At 40.6% G+C, this 15,898-nt stretch overlaps 1 protein-coding gene across 3 annotated transcripts in view; it reads left to right on the top strand.

Annotated features, from left to right (window-relative positions):
- The window catches only part of JAM2 (junctional adhesion molecule 2), an 84,786-nt gene extending 69,226 nt beyond the window's left edge, over positions 1–15,560 (top strand). The window contains exons 6-11 of one of the 3 annotated variants that reach the window (XR_008685402.2): positions 1,784–1,883; positions 5,471–5,578; positions 5,704–5,865; positions 7,389–7,404; positions 13,672–13,714; positions 15,457–15,560. Coding sequence is in view for 2 of the 3 variants with exons in the window: in XM_055421836.2 (XP_055277811.2) it covers positions 1,784–1,883; positions 5,471–5,578; positions 7,389–7,404; positions 13,672–13,714; positions 15,457–15,489 (300 nt within the window). In the remaining variant the exon portion in view is untranslated. Of the gene's footprint in view, positions 1–1,783; positions 1,884–5,470; positions 5,579–5,703; positions 5,866–6,125; positions 6,166–7,388; positions 7,405–13,671; positions 13,715–15,456 lie in introns of all 3 variants that reach the window. The other 2 variants (XM_055421842.2, XM_055421836.2) reach the window with 2 other exon arrangements.
- The last annotated feature ends 338 nt before the right edge of the window (positions 15,561–15,898 follow it).

Genomic DNA, 15,898 nt, shown 5'->3' with positions numbered 1-15,898 from the left:
TGTGTGTATATGTACGTGTGTGTGTGTGAAATGATGCCATTTGCAACAGCATGGATGGACCTAGAGGTTATCATTATACTAAGTGAAATAAATCAGACAAATATCATATGACATCATTTTTATGTGGAATCTAAAACATGATACAAATGAACTTATTTACAAAACAGAAACAGACTCATAGAGATAGAAAGGGAGCTTATGGTTACCAAAGGGGAAAGGGAAGGATAAATTAGGAATTGGTGATCAGCAGATACAAAGCTGCTGCTGCTGCTGCTAAGTCACTTCAGTCGTGTCCGACTCTGTGTGACCCCATAGACAGAAGCCCACCAGGCTCCCCCGTCCCTGGGATTCTCCCGGCAAGAACACTGGAGTGGGTTGCCATTTCCTTCTCCAAGATACAAAGCTACTATACGTAAAATAGATAAACAAGGTCCTTCTGTATAGCACAGGGAGCTGTACTCAACATCTTGTAATTTATATGTGTGTATAATTGAACACTAGAGACTAGCAAACATTGTAAATCACCTGTACTATAATAAAAACTATCAAACTTGGGGATGTCCTAACCTCGGAGCCAGCCATGTGAGAACAGTGCCTATTGCCTACCTGTGATAGGATGTCTGTCATTACACTCTGCCATGACTAGCTCATCAAAAACTCTGTGACTTGAATATCTAATACTTTAGCTTTAGTCCAGATTGATGGATCAAAAAGCTTTTCTAAGGAATATTGATGGAAACCTATTTTTAAAAAAAGCTCTTTCAAGTTAATGACATTTACAAATAAAGGTATTTTACTGTCTTGTCTCTGACTTTTTAGGGTCGAGGTGGAAGTGAAAGAAGATCATTAAGTTTGGAACTTTTTTTTTTCATTCAAAGTAATGTGTCAGTTTAAAAATGCTCCTTTTTTAGCAGTGCAGGATCACTGCCACAATCATTGTGAGAAAGTTTTGAAGGCCTGGTAATAAAAATTTTAATGAATTTTAAGAGGAGACTATAATGTTTCTTGTCCTCCCTTCAATCTGCAAGTGCACAGCAACATTTAAAAACTAGATCTTCTGGTGACTAATAAAGCATATCGGTAAAGTGACTGAAGGATCAGCATATCAGTGGGTGTGATTGCTCAATAAGGAAGGACGCCCTGCCCCTTTCCGAGTCAGCAGCCTTAGTCAGCAGGTCTGAGTGATTTTACACTGAGAAATTGGGCAGAAAACCTGCTGTCACACTTGGCTATATTTACTTCGCAAATTTATTTCTTCTCAGAGCAGGTGATGAAAAGCCCCAAGGCGAGTCTGAAATGATATAGATTTGCTTTCCTCAGCCCCAACCCTTGAAATATCTCTGATGTCAAAGGGGTGCGCCAGCGTAGAGCCAAGATGGGCTATTTTCTGAGAAATGAGCAAAACAAAGACTCCAGTGTATGGATGACGGCAGCTTCCTTTGAATCCCCAGTTATCGTGTGCTGGAAGGTCATTTTTGGTTTCAGTCTAACTTATTATTTACACATAAACCTTGGCTTCGAGTTCATGGTGAATATCGTTAAAGGAGCCTGGTTCTTGGGATTCCATAAAATGAGAATGCACAAGAGAAAGCTTTCTATCCCACCATGTTGAAGGATGCAGAAAGAAGAGGGATGCTGGCAGTGGGTAGAGAAGAGAGAGGAAAAGGCCTCAAAGAGGTCAAAACCCTGGCTGTTTCTAGGTACATATATTACATGAGGTTCTTTTAGGAGTCTACTGATAGAGTTATTGCTTAAAGATATATTTTTTTTCTTCCACGAATAGCAATTTAATACTGTTTCAAAACTGGACAGTGGAGAATATTCCTGCGAAGCCCGTAATTCTGTTGGACATCGCAGGTGTCCTGGGAAACGAATGCAAGTAGGTAAGCACAAAATATTGGGACGAACAAAGAGTTTGCAGTTAGAATGAGCAGTTATTTAAGAGTGGAGGCAGCAAGAGATAGGGAAAGGCTAAGTCACGGGAAGGATAAACCAGAAAGAATGTTTAAAGTCAGCTTGACATAATGTTACCAAAAAGCAGAGATGCTGTTTTAATCCACCTTCCAAACAAGCCAAGGATATTTATCATTGTATTTTACAGATTTTGGAATAATTATTGAAATAATATGCTCAGCTGAGCAGTCCTCTTTCAAACAAACGCTCAGAGTCTTGTTAAGTACTCAGGGTCAAGTATTGGGAGCTGCTGCTGCTGCTGCGTCACTTCAGTCGTGTCCGACTCTGTGTGACCCCATAGACAGAAGCCCACCAGGGTCCCCCGTCCCCGGGATTCTCCAGGCAAGAACACTGGAGTGGGTTGCCATTTCCTTCTCCAATGTGTGAAAGTGAAGAGAGAAAGTGAAGTCGCTCAGTCGTGTCCGACCCCTAGCGACCCCACGGACTGCAGCCAACGAGGCTCCTCCATCCATGGGATTTTCTAGGCAAGAGTACTGGAGTGGCTCGCCATTGCCTTCTCCCAAGTATTGGGAGAGGGGGTTTGAATTCCAGCTTTGCCACTTATGAAGTGCATGCTCTTGAACAAGTTAATTAACCTCTGTGCCTCAGTCTCCCCAAAATGGAAATAGTGAAATACTGTCCTCATAAGGTTGGTATGAAGATTAAAATAATATTCAAAAGTGTTAGGATGGCATTGATGAATTATGAGCACTGTCAAGTATTGGCTATTTTAATTGTTAATTTTTTCAGTCCCCCAAAATACTATGTTTATACTTATTGCAGACTAAACAGATTTTTTTGTTGTTTTTTGGGGTCTTTTGACTGTGCCTTGTGGCTTGCGGGATCTCAGTTCCCCAACCAGAGGCTGAACCTGGGACACATCAATGAAAGCACCAAGTCCTAACCGCTAGGCCAGCAGGGAACTCCCAAGACATGTTGAATATAGTTATGGATCTGCTGCTACTGCTGCTGCTAAGTCGCTTCAGTCGTGTCTGACTCTGTGCGACCCCATAGACGGCAGCCCACCAGGCTCCCCCATCCCTGGGATTCTCCAGGCAAGAACACTGGAGTGGGTTGCCATTTCCTTCTCCAATGCGTGAAAGTGAAAAGTGAAAGTGAGGTCGCTCAGTCGTGTCCTACTGAATGACCCCATGGACTGCAGCCTACCAGGCTCCTCCATCCATGGGATTTTCTAGGCAAGAGTACTGGAGTGGCTTGCCATTGCTTTCTCCAAGTTATGTATCTGCTGCTGCTGCTGCTGCTGCTAAGTCACTTCAGTCGTGTCCGACTCTGTGTGACCCCATAGACGGAAGCCCACCAGGCTCCCCCATCCCTGGGATTCTCCAGGCAAGAACACTGGAGTGGGTTGCCATTTCCTTCTCCAGTGTGTGAAAGTGGAAAGTGAAAAGTGAAAGTGAAGTCGCTCAGTCGTGTCCGACCCTTAGCGACCCCACGGACTGCAGCCCACCAGGCTCCTCCATCCATGGGATTTTCTAGGCAATAGTACTGGAGTGGCTTGCCATTGCCTTCTCCGAGTTATGTATCTAGTTTGCTGTAAAACATAACTCATATAAATTACATAAAATAAGCTTCTTAGAGTCCAATAAAATTCAGATTCAAGAATCTTTTCAGATTGCATGAATTTCAGAGTGAGCATGATAGTTTTTTCAACTTTATTTGTAATAAAATGTTTTAATTTTTTCTTGTATGAAAGTCATTTGTTTGAAAATGGTTGTGTAATAGAGAGGGATGAGCTGGAGATGGCACCCGCAGAGTTAAAGGACACTCTGGAGGGCTGCACCCTAAAGCAGAGTACTGAGGGCTCCCCCTGATTCAAGAACTTGTCTTCAGCTTTGTGGGGGTCAGAAGTTCATTTATTCAGTGCTTTTTGAGGTATGCAAATGTGTAGGCAGTCATTCATACTGTCTGTGTACAGTTAACTCTTAGCAACATTTTTTTTTAAGAAAACGTATTCTTATTAGACATCAGGATATCCGAAAGTAAAGATATTCAATAGTATACTCTAATTTCCACAAGTTTGAATTTCAGTTCTTTTTGAAATTCAGGTACACATACTGTCCACCTAACTGACTCACGAGTTAAACGTTTATAGTCAGACATGAGCATTTGGTAAAATTATCAGAAAATATCCCTCTCAATGCTGTTTTAGAGTTACTAGAAAAATTCATCCTTTTTCTTTTGTTTAAATGCTTATATTTAATGTCAATATCTAATTTATCCTCATCTTAAGAAATATTATCTATGAAGTCATAGTTTTGACATACTGTTGGTTTTTTCCTAGTGTGCGGTAAATAAATACATAAAATTTAGAATTTTGTGTTTTCCGAGTTCAATTCAGTTCAGTTCTGACTCTTTTCGACCCCATGGAATGCAGCACGCCAGGCTTCCTTGTCCATCACCAACTCCCAGAACTTACTCAAACTCATGTCCACTGAGTCGGTCCAACCGTTTCATCCTCTGTCGTCCCCTTTTCTTCCTGCCTTCAATCTTTCCCAGCATCAGGATCTTTTCCACTGAGTCAGTTCTTCGCATCAGGTGGCCAAAATTTGGAGTTTCTGCTTCATCATCATCCTTCCAATGAATATTCAGGACTGATTTCCTTTAGGATGGACTGGTTGGATCTCCTTGCAGTCCTAGAAGCATCACTTTAATTTGAACATGATATCCACATACCTACACTTTCTGGTATAAGCTGACTCAAAAGTTAGAATCACTTTGTTTAAGGTTCATCACTTGATCCTAGATGTTCCACATTCTTGGTTTGGAATTCACACCTTTGGAAATTCATAATTCACGAAGTCTCATTTCCAGTTTTCTTTTTGAATTCTCACCAGGAACTTCTCACCAAAACCAGATCTGTTGACTTCTCTAAATCAATGCTTTGTAAAGTGTAGAAGAAAGTGAATCGTAGGTTTGCTGGTTACTCCCAGGCTGCTTCACTGTACAGCTCCAGAAGATCCTAGTTCACACTGAGCATGTGGTTCCTTTCTTTTCAGCCCGAATAATGATACCCTCCTTTTATCGTGGCTTTTTTTGTATTTTTAAAAAGAAAACACACTATTTTCATACGTGTTACTACCTTTTCTATTTAGTGAGGCATGAGGTGGGCAGTATCGAGAATACTTGAACACACTGAACTTTAAAGTTCACTTGTAACCTGATATTTAATCATACGGATTATTGTGTCTCCAAATGCATGCCAGAGAATGCCATATATTTGTATTTTATTTCTGGATCATAGAACTTTTTCAAATATAAAAGGTTCTTATAAAACTTAGCTCTGTTAATATTTGCAGCCAATTTTGTACCGTGTCCTATAAGTGAGTTAGTTGACCAGGCTTAAAGAGCATGAAACTATCTGTTGTTTCTGGTGTGTCTACAAAGGGGAGCTTTTTGAGCTTTTGCACCTGAATGACTACATCTGTCCATCTTTTTGATGGACATCAAAATGTCCATCAAACCCATCCAATCATGCATGGATTCCTTTGCATTCCAGATGATCTCAACATAAGTGGCATCATAGCAGCTGTAGTCATCGTGGCCTTGGTGATTTCTGTCTGTGGCCTTGGTGTGTGCTATGCTCAGAGGAAAGGCTACTTTTCAAGTAAGTAAATTTCACTCTTTGCTAGAAAACTTCTGCAGACATTGAGTTTTCTTCCGAGACACTGTTTCTCCTAAGAGGTTCTAACAAACTCTGGAGAATATTTTTGGTTAACTTTCCTGCAGTAGGAAATGTTCAAGATGACACTCAGGTGAGTCATGAAGCATCGTGGCAAACACAGGGAGGAAAAGACAGAGCTGTCTCACCGCAGGATTTCAGGAAGCACCACAGAATATGTGACAGGCACCCTGGAGTGGCATAGTGCAGCAATACCAAGCGATGCAATGTGGGTGGGTATTTATAGCACATGTACATGTATTTAAGATCCTTTAAGTTAAGTAATTGTGCTTCTTAAGATATAAATTAATTTCTAGTTTTGTGATAAAAATTTCATTGGAATAAATCTGTGAAATGTTTTATCGGTGTAGAGCAATGGAATGTTAAATGTCACATTTAGCACACATGTATTTAGAAGAGAATTGTTCAATAAAAACTAGAAACCTATATAGTATTATAGTTGCTTCTGAGGTTTTGATTTCTTCGGGTTTAGGTCTCTTGGAGCTCCTATTTGGTGATACAGTAAGTTTGAGGTAAATGGATGAGATTTTTAAGTGCTTTATTCTCTTAATGCATTTCTTTACTCCTAGCCATTTTATGGTGAACACTACTTTTGGAAATTAGGTTTAAAAATTTTTTTATACCAAAATAAAACTTAAATTTAAAGGGAGTTTCTAATGATACCTATAAATATGTATTGTAAAATGTTTTAATGAATGTGGCTTCAAGAATATTCCCTATTATTAAAAATAACTGCTCTGTGAGTGAATAAATAGCTATTTATTCTTTTGTATGGTGTTTCATTCCAGTCCAGTGTAATGTAATCCGGATGAGTCCCCCTGCTGGTCATCCATGGAAATACAGACAGATTAGATTGCCCATTAAAATTCTTGTCATCTCTTATCTCTACCTGCAAAGAATGTCTGTCTGAGAGTTTTTATTAAAAATTTGGTCAACAGTTTTTCTTAAAATAATGAATAACTTGAAGATTTTATATGAATATTATTAATTCACTAGCTAGGAATGGTACTCTCATTTTCATCTAGCAGAAAACCTCTCTAGGAGAGTTGTTTTCTTGAACTTGCATTTCAGAAGGGGTTGCAAACTGTGATTCATGGACCAGATCTGGTCTGCCACTTGATTTTTCTATGGACCACAAGCTAAGAACTCTTTGTGCAAGCAAACTTTGCAATCTATCTGATAACAGGGAACTACTGTTGAACACCAATTAAGAAAAATATCCCCCCAAAAGAATTCCATGCTTCTAATTAGTAGACCTGTATTACTAGATTTTGATTATTATCATTTTTTTATTTCAGTAGGTTTATTGAAAGTTACTTGAAAAATATCTGTAAGTGCTTGGCAAAAAAAAAATGCACATGCTTTTTTTAACTTTTCATCTTATATTGGAGTACAGTCGATTAACAATGCTATGTTAGTTTCAAGTGTACAGCAGAGTGATTCAGTTATATTATGATTTCTTAATTCATTGATAACAATTTTTGGAAATTTGTTTTCTCTTTTGTTGTTAGTATCTACATAATATCCTTGATTTTACCTCTTTGCCCACAAAAGCCTATTTACCTTGTGGGCTTTTACAGAAAAAGTTTGCCAACTGTCCATTTAGAAGGTATAAATGTCAGCAAGTGAGAATCAAAATTGAAAACAAGGAATTAATTTCAAACTCATTTTTATATGAATCTGTATCATACCCTATTAATTCTTATATTAATGATATTTACTTATTCTTTTGTAGAAGAAACATCTTTCCAGTAAGTATACTTTCTTAATGCATGCTTTCCCCCATATCAACTGCTTTTTTGTTAATCATCCGTTTAAAGTCAAAAGTGGGAAGTTGGGTTGTTTGTGAGGGTTTAATTCTTTGGGCAGTGACTTGGATTCATCAAGGAACATATCCCACCTCATGCCTACTTGTCAATGATGTTTAATTATCTAGAAGAGAAATGTGCTGTGCTTAGTTGTTCAGTCGTGTCTGACTCTTTGCGACCCCATGGACTGTAGCCTGTCAGGTTTCTCTGTCCGTGGGATTCTCCAGGCAAGAGTACTGGAGTGGGTCGCCATTCCCTTCTTCAGGGGATCTTCCCAACCCAGGAATCAAACCCAGGTCTTCGGCACTGCAGGCGGATTCTTTACTGTCTGAGCCACCAGGGAAGAAATAGTCATTAAATTGACTTCTTAGGCATTTGCACAGTACTACTTGAAAAAGTGTTTTTTCTATGTTTCTCTAAATTTAGAATGTTCAAGTAAAATTTGCTCTAGCAGTCAATTTTACATTTAATTGGATATCAATTATGTGTCCAGTCCAGTCCTAGAGACTGATAACACAGCAGTGAAAAAACTAAACCAAAAAACCCCTCTATCCCATGGAGCGTCCATTCTAGTAGAAGAAGGCGGAAAGTAAACAAGTACATGAGCTCACCAGTATGTCAGACTGTGATAAGTATAATGGAGAAAAGTAAAGCAGGCAAGAGAACCAAGAATGCAGAGGGGAGGAGTGGAGATTGTCCCTGTACATAGGTGGTTAGGGAGGGCCGCGCTGATGCGGGGGCATTTGAGAAGGGTCTGCAGGAGGGAGGGGGCCAGGCAGATAACCATGAAACGCGTGCTCAAGCAGAAAGGAGAGAACAAGGGGAAAGGCTGGGCATGCCTGGAGCATCTGAGCAACAATAAGGGGATCGGTGTGGTTGGAACAGAGTGAGAACAACTCGAGGAAGACAGGAGTGCGCACAGCAGTGTAGTGGGGGCAGGTTACAGATCACAGGCAACCTCCCGGCAGAAGCCTGGCTTTCGCTCTGAGAAAGATGGGGCATCACTGGAGAGCCTTGAGCAGAGAGCTAGCATCCGCGTACTTCATTCTTAAAACTCACACTGGCTGCTCTGTTGCGAATAAACTGTAAAGGTGACAGAGGGTGGAGGAAGCAGAGAGGCCCGTTAGTTATTTACTAAATAATCTAGACGAGAGAAGATGGTGGATACTCCCAAAATGATGGTGTCGCCAATGTCAAGAACTGATGGTCAGTCAGTTCACTAACTCAGTCATGTTGGACTCTTTGCGACCCCATGGACTGCAGCACGCCAGGCATCCCTATCCATCACCAACTCTAAGAGCTCACTCAAACTCAGGTCTATTGAGTCGGTGATGGCATCCAACCATCTCATCCTCTGTCGTCCCCTTCTCCTCCTGCCCTCAATCTTTCCCAGCATCAGGGCCTTTCCCAATGAGTCAGTTCTTCCTATCAGGTCACTAAAGTATTGGAGTTTCAGCTTCAGCATCAGTTCTTCCAATGAATATTCAGGACTAATCTCCTCTAGGATGGACTGTTTGCATCTCCTTGCAGTCCAAGGGACTCTCAAGAGTCTTCTCCAATACCATAGTTCAAAAGCATCAGTTCTTCGGTACTCAGCTTTATGGTCCAACTCTCACATCCATACATGACTTGTAAAAAAACCATAGCTTTGACTAGACGGACCTTTGTTGGCAAGGTAATGTCTCTGCTTTTTAATAAGCTGTCTGGGTTGGTCATAGCTTTTCTTCCAAGCAACAAGCATCTTTTAATTTCATGGCTGCAGTCACCATCTGCAGTGATTTGGGGGCCCCCCAAAAATGAAGACTATCACTGTTTCCAGAGATTCCATCTATTTGCCATGAAGTGATGGGACCGGATGCCATGGTCGTAGTTTTCTGAATGTTGAATCTTAAGTCAGCTTTTTCACACTCCGCTTTCACTTTCATCAAGAGGCTCTTTAGTTCCTCTTCACTTTCTGCCATAAGGGTGGTGTCATCTGCATATCTGAGGTTATTAATATTCCTCCCGGCAATCTTGATTCCAGCTTGTGCTTCTTCCAGCCCAGTGTTTCTCATGATGTATTCTGCATAGAAGTTAAATAAGCAGGGTGACAACATACAGTCTTGATGTACTCCTTTCCCGATTTGGAACGAGGCTGTTGTTTCATGTCCAGTTCTAACTGCTGCTTCTAGTCTTGCATACAGATTTCTCAGGGGGCAGGTCAGGGGTCTGGTATTCCCTTCTCTTTCAGAATTTTCCACAGTTTGTTGTGATCCACAGTCAAAGGCTTTGGCATACTCAATAAATCATAAATAGATGTTTTTCTGGAACTCTCTTGCTTTTTCCATGATCCAGCAGATGTTGGCAATTTGATCTCTGGTTCCTCTGCCTTTTCTAAATCCAGCTTGAACATCTGGAAGTTCACAGTTCACGTACTGTTGACACCTGGCTTGGAGAATTTTGAGCATTACTTTGCTAGTATGTGAGATGAATACAATTGTGTGGTAGTTTGAACATTCTTTGGCATTGCCTTTCTTTAGGATTAAAATGAAAATTGACCTTTTCCAGTCCTGTAGCCACTGCTGAGTTTTTCAAATTTGCAGACATATTGAGTGCAGCACTTTCACAGCATCATCTTTTAGGATTTGAAATAGCTCAACTGGAATTCCATCACCTCCACTAGCTTTGTTCATAGTGATGCTCTCTAAGGCCCACTTGACTTCACATTCCAGGATGTCTGGCTCTAGGTGGGTGATCACACCATCATGATTATGTGGGTCGTGAAGATCTTTTACAGTTCTGTGTATTCTTGCCACCTCTTCTTAATATGTTTTGCTTCTGTTAGGTCCCTACCATTTCAGTCCTTTATTGAGCCCATCATTGCATGAAATGTTCCTTTGGTATCGCTAATTTTCTTGAAGAGATGTCTTATCTTTCCTGTTTTATTGTTTTCCTCTCTCTCTTTGCACTGACCACTGAGGAAGGCTTTCTTACCTCTCCTTGCTATTCTTTGGAACTCTGCATTCAAATGGGTATATCTTTCCTTTTCTCCTTTGCCTTTAGCTTCTCTAGTTTTCTCAGCTATTTGTAAGGCCTCCTCAGACAATCAATTTGTCTTTTTTGCATTTCTTTTTCTTGGGGATGGTCTTGATCACTGGCTCCTGTACAATGTCATGAACCTCTGTCCATAGTTCTTCAGGCACTCTGTCTGTCAGATCTAATCCCTTGAATATGTTTGTCACTTCCACTGTATAATCATAAGGGATTTGATTTAGGTCATACCTGAATGGTCTACTGGTTTTCCCTACTTTCTTCAATTTAAATCTGAAATTAGCAATAAGGAGTTCGTGATCTGAGCCACTTGTCTTGTTTTTGCTGACTGTATAGAGCTTCTCCATCTTTGGCTGCAAAGAATATAATCAATCTGATTTCGGTGTTGACCATCTGGTGATGTCCACTTGTAGAGTCTTCTTTTGTGTTGTTGGAAGAGAGTGTTTGCTATGACCAGTGTGTTCTCTTGTCAAAACTCTTATTAGCCTTTGCCCTGCTTCATTCCGTGCTCCAAGGCCAAATTTGCCAGTTACTCCAGGTATCTCTTGACTTCCTACTTTTGCATTCCATTCCCCTATAATGAAAAGGACATCTTTTTTGGGTGTTAGTTCTAGAAGGTCTTGTAGGTCTTCATAGAACTGTTCAACTTCGGCTTCTTCAGTGTTATTGGTTGGGGCATAGGCCTGGATTACTGTAATATTGAATGGTTTGCCTTGGAAACGAACAGAAATCATTCTGTCGTTTTTGAGGTTGCATTCAAGTACTGCATTTCGGACTCTTTTGTTGACCATGATGGCCACTACATTTCTTCTAAGGGATTCCTGCCCACAGTAGTAGATGGTCATCTGAGTTAAATTCACCCATTCCAGTCCATTTCAGTTCACTGATTCCTAGAATGTCAATGTTCACTTTTGCCATCTCCTATTTGATTACTTCCAATTAACCTTGATTCATGGACCTAACATTCCAGGTTCCTGTGCAATATTGTTTGTTATAGCATCAAACTTTACTTCCATCACCATTCACATCTACAACTGGGTGTTGCTTTGGCTTTGGCTCTGTCTCTTCATTCTTTCTGGAGTTACTTCTCTACTGTTCTCGTGTAATATATTGGGCACCTACTGACCTGGGGAGTTCATCTTTCAGTTTCCTATATTTTTGCCTTTTCATACTGTTCATGGGGTTCTTAAGGCAAGAATACTAAAGTGGTTTTCCATTCCCTTCTCCAGTGGACCTCTCCACCATGACCTGTCCGTCTTGGGTGGCCCCACATGTCATGGCTTATAGTTTCATTGAGTTAGACAAGGCTGTAGTCCATTGGTGATGGTATTCTGAATCCGTTTTGAACAATTTGCTGATTGGATGTGGGCTGTGAGGAGAAGAAGAAAGAAATCAGAGATGGCTCCAAGGCTGTGGGAAGGATGAAGTGTGAAATGTTTACTGAAGTGTGAAAGGTTTTGAGAGGAGCATGTTGGAGAATGTGGTTGAGACCTCAGGAGTGCTTTGTAATTTTAATATTTGAGATGTCTGTTATACTTCAAGTAGAGATAATTAGCGAGTAACTGAGCACATGAATCTGGGGTTAAGGAAGCATCTTAACTGGAGTTAACCAGGGCTTCCCCTGGTGGCTCAGATGGTAAAGAATCTGCCTGCAATACAGAAGACCCAGGTTTGATCCCTAGGTCAGATCCCCTCAAGAAGAGAACAGCAATCCACTGCAGTATTCTTATGTGGAGAATTCCATGGACAGAGGAGCCTGGTGAGCTACAGTCCATGGGGTTGCAAAGAGTCAGACACAACTGAGCAATTAGCACTTTCACTCTTCTTAACTGGAGTTTGAAATTTAGGAGTCATTGGTGCATGAGATCTGTATGAGATCAGCACAGCCTCCAGTTTGATTTGTCACTGTCCTTGCATGAATGGAAATGGCAGACCGAACCTGGAGTGTATGGGCATTCTTCTCTTCTCAGCCACCACGACTTCAAATGCCATTGATTTTCTGTGCCTAGACTTGCTCCTCAACACTTGTCTCTGAGCCCCATAACATCCCAGGACAAGTCCAGGGTGAGGCCCAAGTTAGCAGGGCTTAGCCATAGTTAGTTCAGGGGTGACCTTGGGAAAGCAGAGTAGCCTGATGATACAGCCACAAACCCCAGGCAATTGTGAAGATTCTTGCCTTTATTAAGATGGAAAGTAATTGTAGGGAGGGTTAGGAACAGAGGAGAGACATCATCTTATATATGGAGAAAGGCTGACCACACTATGGTAAGGGAGGTTATTATTCCTTCATTGAATTACAGTATGTCTATTAACCCAGGCAGTAATCTGGGAGAAAATATCTTTATTCCTAGATACGTCTCCTATTTGTCAAATCCATCTCCCTCAAAATGTGTTGGATAATGAATTGGATGTTGCATTAGCTTGCTAGAGCTGCCTTAAAAGTGCCATAGACTGGTGGCTTAAAGGATATAATTTTATTTTCTCATAGTTCTGGGATCTAGAAGCCCAGACCTCTTTCCTTGACTTAAAGATGGTGCTCTCCCTGTCTTCACATGGTCTTCTCGCTGTGCATGTTTATATCTAAATTTCCTCTTCTTATAAGGATATCAGACATATTGGATTAGGGCCCACTCTAACTAGTTTAGTTAATTTAATTACCTTTTTAAAGACCCTGTCTCCACGTACGGTCACATTCTGAGGTACTGGGGGGAATTGGGACTTGAACCTGTGAGTATTTGGTGGGAATACAATGCAGCTTGTAACAGATAACTGAAACCATAGTCACTGTGTAAAACTTTTTTTCCATGGAAAAAATGAAATTTGAGGTTGTAATGATCAAGCTTTCAAAATGTTAAATCTTGATGAGTTGGTGAGTTGAAAGTTAGTAAGCCTCTGGTTTTCTTATTCTGCAAACTTTGTTAGTATCTAGCCTGAGGCTACAAGTAGATTCACAGGGCTTCACACATACTGATATATTGTTGCATGCTTTTCTCTGTGAATATCATCTATAAATATAAGACATTCAGTTAGGAGTGCTGGGCTTTTTATACCTGGCTAAGATACATGTTCTTCTTCCTGTTGAGAAAAATGTATGGAGGTCACGTTAACTGAAAGAGGATATGTAGTCTAGAATTGGAAGCAATGATGTAGTAAATGTTCTTTTTTATATTCCACAAACAGGAAGAGTAGTTCTGCATCTAAAGCCACTACCATGAGTGAAAATGTGAGTATTTTTAAAGCATATTTATAGAACAAATGTGTTGAGGGAGTTGGGCAGGGAAGTGAGTTAACTGTACGGAATTGATGGATTTCTGCGTTTAATATACCTTGTGCCCATGTCTACCATTGGTCTTTCAGTTCAGTTCAGTCGCTGTCGTGTCCGACTCTTTGCGACCCCATGAATCACAGCACACCAGGCCTCCCTGTCTATCACCAACTCCCGGAGTTCCATTGGTCTTTAGAAGGAACTAAATAAATGCTAGCTCCCATGCCTGCCCGGGATGGCTGCATTTGCAGAGCAATGGGGCTCTCCCATCCCATCATTTTCTGCCCTGGTGTTTTCTCTTGTTAGCCTCCTTAGCATCATTAGATCTGGCATTGTTGGCTCCACTTTAAAGATGAGGAAATTAGGACACGCTTCTCACAGGATGACAGTGGCCAGGCTGGGACCCACGTATCTTTATCTTGGTCGGCTGGACTGAGCAGATGGCTTCCCAGAAGATCTGTGGACCTGGACTCACCTGTAGTTACTCAGAGCTCCTGGAAATTTAAGGGGTATGGAACGTCCTCTGCTTTTGCAGAAAGGAACATTTCAGAAATCCTTGAAAAGGTGCAACAATTATCGAACTCAGATTGTTCAGGGAACATAATTTGGATGTTTGGACCCTCGTGTACTTTTGATTAGTAAGCACTCCAGAGAAGCAGTCAATATGATCATTGCTCAGATTTTGTAGCTCTTTGGATGGCTATTCAGCCTTCTGGACTAGCTTTTAGGAATACAGTGGGAGGAGGGAGGTTTCCCATGTTTTTGAAGTCAAATTCCTTCCTTGACAAGTGGAGCGCTGCTTCCCTAAGTTCCTTAGTACATTCTGCAGGGATTCGCTTAGGTTTCCTTTCAGTAGAGCTTGGGGTGAGGCATGGACATCAGTTTTTTTAAACACTTCAGTGACTCTGATAAGACACTAACCTTTGAGACCTACGTACTAACCCAGAGTTTTTTCTACCAAAGATTTGAAAAATTGTCTACTCCAGAATCTATCATGGAAGGCACTTTATTTTGTGGTTTACAATACTGAAGCCTTTTATTCCATAGAAGACAAGCAACATGGAACTCCACATTTGCTCCTATAATTTGTGGAAAAATACTCCTCAAGTGTGGAATAAAATAATCTCATCCCACCAAACAAGAAGAGATACTTGGCGGCTGAGTTGGAAGAACAGAAGCCTCACTCTTTCTTGGTTACTCTCCATTGCCTTCATTAGCTGAGAACTAGAGTCTCCAGTTAGAGTTCTGCCCTAGAGCAGGGTTTCTCAAACTTGGCACTACCGACATGTTCTGCTAATTCTTAGAGAAGAATTTATATAAGAAACAACAGTTTCTTCTAAGGCCTGTCTAATTAAGTTTTGTGATTTCACATAATTCTTTGTTGTGGGGGGCTGCCTTGTGCATTGCAGAATGTATGGGAGTGCCTGACCACCACCAGCTGTGTGCCAGTAGCACGCTCCCCCCAAACAAGATTTCTCCCGCTCGGATCCCCATTCCTACTTCTTTACTCTTTAGGCAGAGTTTCAGAGATTTGTCTCCTAATATTTACTTGCCCATAAAATAGATTTAATTAAATCTGTTTGGTTTGTACCTGCAAGATTCTCATAATGGGCGTATCTTAGTACTTGTAAGATTTCTATATTTCTTAATATATGAATTAATACGTCATATTTAAACTTGATTTTTCTTTCTTTTCCTAGGATTTCAAGCACACAAAATCCTTTATAATTTAAAAGAATCCTACCTTGGCAATACAGCAAAACCACAGTTGTTGCACAAGCTATTAAAAGATTACAAAACTCTGCTTTGTCTTACATTTGCAAAGAGGTACATGAGGATGTGAAACTGGTATTGCATTATAATTTGTATGACTGCTAAATCACTTGAAATTTTTACAAGTAGTTCTGTCAGCACCTAAAATACAAGTCTGGCTTCTTGTGTCTTGACAGAGGTAAAGGAATCAAAATACTTTGTAATATTCTGGGGCTTGTGAAATGTTAAATATCCTAATTTCTAGAAAAGTTACTAAAATATATCATCCTGGTTGTGAAATTAATCCACAGAGTATGAAGATATCAGCTACATGCACCCTCTGTGAGAGTGTGATTGAGAGGGTTCAGAAAAATACTCTGACACAGAAGG

The sequence above is a fragment of the Moschus berezovskii genome, chromosome 1 (genome assembly GCF_049115385.1).
Source record: "Moschus berezovskii isolate FMDL1 chromosome 1, NW_MosBer_1.0, whole genome shotgun sequence".
Lineage (NCBI taxonomy): Eukaryota > Metazoa > Chordata > Mammalia > Artiodactyla > Moschidae > Moschus > Moschus berezovskii.
Note: the sequence above shows the minus strand (reverse complement) of the source record. Positions and strands in the feature narration are given on the sequence as shown.